Source organism: Cibotium barometz, chromosome 11 (assembly GCF_041138505.1).
Source record: "Cibotium barometz isolate CiBa-2024 chromosome 11, ASM4113850v1, whole genome shotgun sequence".
Lineage (NCBI taxonomy): Eukaryota > Viridiplantae > Streptophyta > Polypodiopsida > Cyatheales > Cibotiaceae > Cibotium > Cibotium barometz.
This window is the reverse complement of record NC_141056.1, coordinates 26,525,566-26,533,195: the sequence shown is the minus strand read 5'-3', so window position 1 is coordinate 26,533,195 and position 7,630 is coordinate 26,525,566. Positions and strand designations below refer to the sequence as shown.

The 7,630-nt window shown below is 42.6% G+C and overlaps 1 protein-coding gene across 1 annotated transcript; it reads left to right on the top strand.

Moving 5' to 3' along the window:
• Positions 1-269: 269 nt before the first annotated feature.
• LOC147633973 (uncharacterized) lies at positions 270-1,498 on the top strand. Its single transcript, XM_086805049.1, has 2 exons — positions 270-696; positions 1,058-1,498. The coding sequence occupies exons 1-2, from the start codon at positions 382-384 to the stop codon at positions 1,301-1,303; spliced, it is 561 nt and encodes a 186-aa protein (XP_086661175.1). The 5' UTR covers positions 270-381; the 3' UTR covers positions 1,304-1,498.
• Positions 1,499-7,630: the final 6,132 nt, after the last annotated feature.

Sequence of the window (7,630 nt, the reverse complement as noted above, 5' to 3'; positions counted from 1 at the left end):
TAAAATATTTTTAAGTATATATATATATAGAGAGAGAGAAAGAGAGAGTAGAATGATTTTGGGTTTTTTAATAATAAAATGATTTATTTTGTTTTAAATTATATATATATGTATATATATATAGAGAGAGAGAGAGACAGAGACAGAGACAAAGACAAAGTGTGTATAATGATTTTGGGTTTTTTAAATTAAAAAATGATTTGTTTTGTTTTAAAACTTAAAGATACATACATACATACATACATGCTGCTACAATGGCGTTCGAACTTGTGAAAGTTACAAAGCTGCTCAATCAATCACTCTGCCTCAGCTTAATCAATCACTCTGCCTCAGTTTAATCGCTTCTTTCTCGCTTAATCAATCAATCACTCTGCCTCAGCTATGGGACACCATCACCACCATCACCATGGCCACCACCATGAAGAGCAGCATCATGGACACCATGGCTATGCAGGCGCTCCTGCCGTTTACTATCCCCCTCCTCCCTCCGCGTACCCCCCACCAGCACCTCTGCCTTACGGCCATGGCGCCCCCGACCCTTACAACTACGCCATTCAGCCGGCTCCATACGGCGCCCCCTCCTTTGATCCTTACCGGCAGCAGCAGTTGAATCACGCCATCGCCGACCAGCATCGTCATGCCCGAAACGAGCACGCCGCAGAAGCGGGCGCAGTGGCTGCGGGAGCATTTGCTCTGGTATGTTCTTCCCCTTCGTCTAGGGTGTCTTGAATCTAGGGTTAGGGTTTACGTTTTCTCAATGGCGAATGAGTTTTCTGACTTTTCCTAAGGTCATGGTTTCTGATTGTTACTTGTAGTTGGATATTATGATCCCGATGGTCTAAATAGTTTGATGTAGTCAATTATTGCAATAGCAAGCCATGCACCGCTCTTAGGGTTAGGGTTTCTACCTTCTTGATGTTAATGAATGTTGTCATTCCGCATCGTTTTAAGGTCGGTGTTTCGAAGTAGTATGAAAACCTAGGGTTACTGTGTGTCATGTTTAGGGTTAGAGGTTCTTGTTGTGTGATGTGGATGAGTGTTGTGATCCTTATGGCAGTATGAAGCACATGAAGCCAAAGTGGATCCAGCCCACGCAGGCAGGCACAAGCTTGAAGCAGAGATAGCAGGGGCAGCAGCTGTGGGCTCGGCAGCATACGCCTTCCATGAACACAAAGAGAAGAAGAAGGATGAGCACCTCATTGCGAGCCTTAGCGGCGGCCAAAGTCATCATGGCCATGGCCATGGCCATCACCACAAGCATGAAGAAAATCGCCATAAAAGCCATCATCACCACTTCTGGTGAGATCATTGTCATGGAACATTAGCACCACCACTTTCTTTGTGTTGTTGGATTGTTTACGTTTTGGGTCTCTAATTATTTCTGACGCTGGGATTTCTATCTCAGCATATGGATTGTTATTTCATCAAGACTATCCTTTTTCTTTTTTTGGTTTTTGTATAAATATTTTAAATTTGATTTCTTCACGTTATGCAGTCATGATGACTTGTTTTGCTGTGTGGATGTGAAATTTGGGAGATACTGTGCATTAGAGAGAAGAAATAAATTTCCGAAGCTCTCTCTACATGAAGTATATGTTTTCAAAGAGTCTACAGTATTTGAGAAACAACTTGACAAGCTTGTGAAAGTAACACGTTGTTGATGAGATAAACCAGCCATGCTTGTATATGAAACGGTGTGTCTATTCTGTTCTCAAGATTGAAGAAATTTGTGTGATTACACTAGCTCTGCAGCCATAAGATTTAAAGGATTGCAACCGAGTACCTTAAGTATGAGGAAACTGATGAGGAGTTTGATCCTAACATTGTACAAATACTAATTTTTTTCCCTCTAAATGTTATAGTAAATTTTCAATTTGGATTTCTAAAAATCCCATTCAACCTCAATTTTCAACGTCTTTATAAACCTCCTCTGACCTTCAAGTGCCACTTTCAAGTGATTTTAAATGTAACAAGGAAGAACATCCTATGGAAGAAAAGCTTTGCACATCAACTATATTCACAAAATCTTCCTCCAATTATTTCTTTCTAATTTCATGAATTAAGATTAAAACTTTGGTTTGATATTCTTCTCACTCAAATGTCATGTGCTTTCTTTTGCAAGGGGAGTGGGGGGGAGGAGGAAGAGGAGGAAAACCTATCCCTTATTTTCTAGTGGAAGTGGCATGTGATTGAGAGTTCACCATTTTCCTTGCATAATTATGCACTTGCGCGCCTTTTTAGTTATCCATTTTTGTTTTCTTCTTTATCATTTAAAATGTGCTTTCTAGATTCTGTTACTCACTCACACAATAAAATTGGCGAATGCCTTTACCATACGATGTAAAACTAATCATTATATTGTCTTGACTAGACTAATCATTATATTGTCATGAATATAAATCATATAAATTTGCCACACTAGAATATAAAATCCATTAGGCTAGCCTGATAATTTACTTTCAATGTGAACTATTTGTTGATAGTGCACACCATTTGTGACCTTATGTACCATGGAATGCACATTTGTGTAGTCCTGGACCAAAATTTTGGATGATGATGAAAAACACATTTTTTAAACATGTTTTTTTCAGAATCTTATCTTAACCTATGAATTTCAAAAATCCAATTCGAACCAAGTCCCTACTCAAGTAAAGCATGCTAATCATGTGGCAACAACGGATTAGTAATCCAAAAACATTGAGGTATTCTTGCTCCAAGAAAGCTGAGCCAAAATGGTTGCAACAACAAAATAGGACCAAGAAGTACAGTAGCACTGAGAGAGTTGCAACAAAGGACCTTCTTCGATTTCTTTACTCAAAACAAAGACTGTGTGGGAGAAGGAAGAATTAGGGTTAGGTTAATTCATGTGGGAGACATACACAGAGAGAACAAGGGAGAGAGAGAGAGAGAGTTGTGGGAGACATACACAGAGAGAACAAGGGAGAGAGAGAGAGTTGTGGGGATAAGTCAACTCATAATAGCATGAGTGTGTGACTCCCCTATCACACATGTATATTGCACTAGTACACATAGTGCACTTAGTACATTAAAAGTACTAAGTGTACTATGTACTATAACTTATGGGCTTGTACACACTATAAGGGTGGGCATAGTGCCTTTACCCCAACAACCTCCCACTTAAAGGCAAAGTGCCCTTAAATGAAGGAAAAGAAAAATCAGCATGTACATGATAATATACAAGGCCATATCAAGGCTGAAACTGGCCTCATCCAATGCCCATCAAGTGTCTGCAATGAGCAAAACGCTCCGGAGGTAAACTCTTTGTCAATAGATCAGCCGGGTTGTCATCCGTATGAATCTTAACAAGCTGAATTTGCTTGTTCTCTATCACCTCTCTGATGAAGTGATACTTCACATCCACATGCTTCGTCTTTGCATGAAAAACGGGGTTCTTTGCCAACTGAATGGCACTCTGACTGTCACAATGCAACAATGGAATATCCCCTGTATAACCCAAATCAACCACTAACCGAGATAGCCATAATGCCTCCTTGCAAGCCTCTGTGGCTGCAATATACTCGGCCTCTGTAGTAGATAAGGCAGTGCACTTCTGCATCCTGGATATCCATGACACAGCACCTCCTGTGAATGTAAACACATAACCGGTAGTAGACTTCCGGTTATCTGAATGACCGGCATAATCCGAATCCGTGTAACCATGCACTAATGCATCCTGTTTGCCAAAGCAAATGCACATATCCTGTGTGCCCTTCAGGTATCTCATGACACCTTTCACTGATTCCCAATGCTTCTTGCCAGGGTTGGCCATGTATCTAGAAACCACTCCCACTGCAAATGCAATGTCCGGCCTAGTAGCAACCATGGCATACATGAGACTGCCACATGCTGAAGCATACGGAATCTTGGCCATATCAGCCCTGTCTCTATCTGACTGTGGGCTGTCCATAGCACTGAGTTTCACATATGGAGGCAAAGGAGTACTAGTCTTCTTCCCCCCGTCCATATTGAACCTCTGCAAGACTTTGCCAATGTATTCCTTCTGAGACAAATACAACACATGCTGATTTCTGTCCCGAAGTATCCGCATACCCAAGATGTGATTTGCATCACCCAAATCCTTCATATCAAAGGTTTGATGCAGCCTCTGCTTCAAGGTATCCATCTCCTTACGAGATTTCCTGGCAATCAGCATATCATCAACATACAAGATGAGGATCAATAGACTGCCATCCAAAGCTTTCTTGGTGTACAAGCAGTGATCTATGTCACTTCTCCTGAATTTCTGGGATTTCATGAATGTATCAAATTTATGATACCATTCCCTTGGTGCCTGTTTGTTGAGCCCATAAAGACTCTTTTTCAGCTTGCATACAAGCTTCTCCTTTCCACTTACTGCATAACCCTCTGGCTGTTGCATATATATCTCCTCATGGAGATCACCGTGAAGAAAAGCAGTCTTCACATCCATCTGAATCAAGTCCAGATCATCATGCGCAACCAAAGCCAACACAGCTCTAAGTGTGGTCATTTTGACCACTGGAGAGAAAATCTCATCAAAGTCCACACCATATTCCTGCTTGAAGCCCTTAGCCACTAACCTGGCTTTGTATCTTGGCTTTGCATCTGGTGCAACTTTGAGCCTGTAAACCCACTTGCATGGCAAAACCTTCTTGCCTGCAGGCAAATGCACCAACTTCCAAGTTCCATTTTTATGCAGAGAATCCATCTCTGACTTCATGGCACACTCCCATAGAGCCTTGTCTGCCCTCTGTAAAGCCTCTTTATAACATGAGGGCTCCCCACAGTCAGTGAGCATCAAGTAGTCAACCCCTGGAACAAACCTGTCAGGGGCTCTGGAGGGTCTTGTGGACCTCCGTACCCAATGACCATCATTTGCAGGTTGCTGTCCAGCCTGCATATCACCCATTGGTGGCTCCTGTTCCATGCCATAAGGCTGAAATATCATGCCCGGTATTTCTTCTAACTGTGGTATATCCATAGGGATATCTTCTGCCATCTCTGGCTGTCCATTTGGACCATTTTCAGCACCATTTAAGGGCTGGTTTTGCTGCTGTAATGGCTGATTTATAGCCCTTGGTTGTTGTCCATGATTTCCATCATCATCAAAGATGATTCTGCCAGGCTCCTGTTGCCTTGCAGGCTCCTTATACATGCATGTTTCATCAAAAATGACATCATTGCTGCGTATAATCTTTCTATTCAAGGGATCCCAAAGTCTATACCCCATTTCACCTCTGTCACCATATCCTAGGAATATGCATTTGTGAGACTTAGGATCAAGTTTGGTGCGCAATTTCCCTGCGTATGTGCACGTACGCAACGCAACCAAACACTCTCAAGTGCTTGTATGACGGAGGCTTCCCTGTCCATACTTCCTCTAGCACTTTCCCACCAAGCCTCGTGTTAGGTGACCTGTTTATAAGGTGAACGGCTGTCATAACAGCTTCAGCCCAAAAACCATGAGGTAATGCAGCATGTGACAACATAGAACGGACCTTCTCCTGTATGGTCCTGTTCATCCTCTCTGCTGTCCCGTTTTGTGGAGGATCATAAGGAGTAGAGAGCTCCCTCTTGATGCCTTTAGCATCACAAAAGTCCTGAAACTGTTTGGACATGTACTCTCCACCATTGTCGGAACGCAAAGCTTTCAGTGTTTTGCCAGTTTGATTCTCAACACAAGAGCAACAAACTTCTCAAACACTGAGAATGTGTCACTCTTCAAACGAAGAGGATAAACCCACACCTTGCGTGTGGCATCATCTATAAAAGACACAAAGTATTTTGCCCCTCCCAAAGAAAGCTGAGGCATCTCACATACATCTGTATGCACAAGCTCTAACTGAGCATCTTTCTGTCCAAGAGCTTTCTTGTGGGGGCACTGTAGTTGCCTACCATATATACAATGCTCACAAAACTGAAAACTTGAAAACTTTAGAGAAGGCAAGTAACCCAAACGAGACAATTGCTCCATTCCCTTGACACTCATGTGTCCCAACCGGCTATGCCACATAGAAATTTCCGGCAGCTCGGTTGCATTTACATTAGCATGGTGACAAACACCTGCATGCATGAAATAAAGAGTGTCCACCTTAGAGCCTCTGGCAACAACCAGTGAGCCCTTACTAATTTTCCACTTTCCACGACCAAATGTGGTAACATAATCAGCATCATCAAGCTGTCCAGTAGAAAGCAGGTTCTTCTTGATCTCAGGCACATGCCTGACATCATGGAGCATAAGCTGTGAGCCATCTGAAAACACAAGCCTCACATCACCTCTGCCAAGAATCTTGCATGCATGGTTATCACCCAAATAAACCACTCCTTCATTGCCAGGAGTATACCTGACAAACAAGTCTCTGCAACCTGTGACATGAAAGGAGGCACCTGAATCAATGATCCATGAGTGCATACCATGACCACCTGTAAGAAGTGAATGGGCATCAAGTGAAGACGTAAATAGGACCTCATCCTCACTGCCACCTGCATGTGACACATTGATTTCTTCAATCTTGACTCCACTTTTGCCCTTTGACTTTACATCTTTGGCTTCATCTTTCTCTTTGTCTTTGCCTTTTCCCTTTTCTTTTTGATCATTTTTCCATTTGTAGCATTGCTTTTTAATGTGTCCCTTCTTGCCACAATAATGGCATTCCAAATCCTTTTTGGAGCGAGACTTGCTCCTTCCCCGTTCTTGGCTTTTTCCCCTTTGTTGGGATCTCCCACGTGCATTCATTGCATTGGACTTTCCAACAGAGTTGTTTTTCCTGTTCATCTCTTCTTGAAGAAGAGCACCCTCAACATCTGCATATGACAGCATAGCATGCGAATTGCTAGTGGCTGTCCTGAATGTGTCCCAACTCTCTGGCAAAGTGCATAACAGAAAAGTGGCTTTGAACTCATCGTCCATTGCCAACTTTTGATTAATGACCTGGCTGACAATACCATTAAACTCATTTAGATGAGCTGTCATAGACGCCCCTTCCTTCATCTGAAGACCTATGAGTTTCTTCAACCAATACACTTTGCTTGAGGCACTTTGTTGGGCATACAAGTCCTGCAATCTCTGCCACATTCCCCAAGTTGTCTTCTCTTCACGAATGCTGAAAAGTAATGAGTCTGACACAGACAACATGATAGTAGATCTTGCCAGCTCATCCATATCTTCCCACTCTTCAGCAGTAAGAGAAGCGGGCATCACACCCCTTTCTTTGATAGGCTTGTGCTGCTTTTTTTGGAGCAACGCATTGAAGCACTGGGTTTGCCAAATATCATAATTATGCGAGCCTTCGAGCTTCTTGATGTGAAGCAATGAAGAGCTCTCACCTGTGGTTGCCATAGCAATATGCAACCTGTCAATGCCTGACTCCCTGCAAAATGTGCAAACATTGCACCAAAAGCACACAAAGTGCTCACAGTTGTTCTCCCAAGCTTTATCTCCCACTGCGGAAGCAAGAATGCAACTTTTCTCCCAATGTTTGTGATGAAATCACCAAAATCTGGTTGCTGCAGATTTTGGACAACACCTTAAATGTGCTCTGTTGCCCTTCCAAAGTACTGTACAGCAGTACCAAGTGCTCACCAATGATGTACCAAACCTGCCGACAAGTACAGCAGCTGAAATTGAACT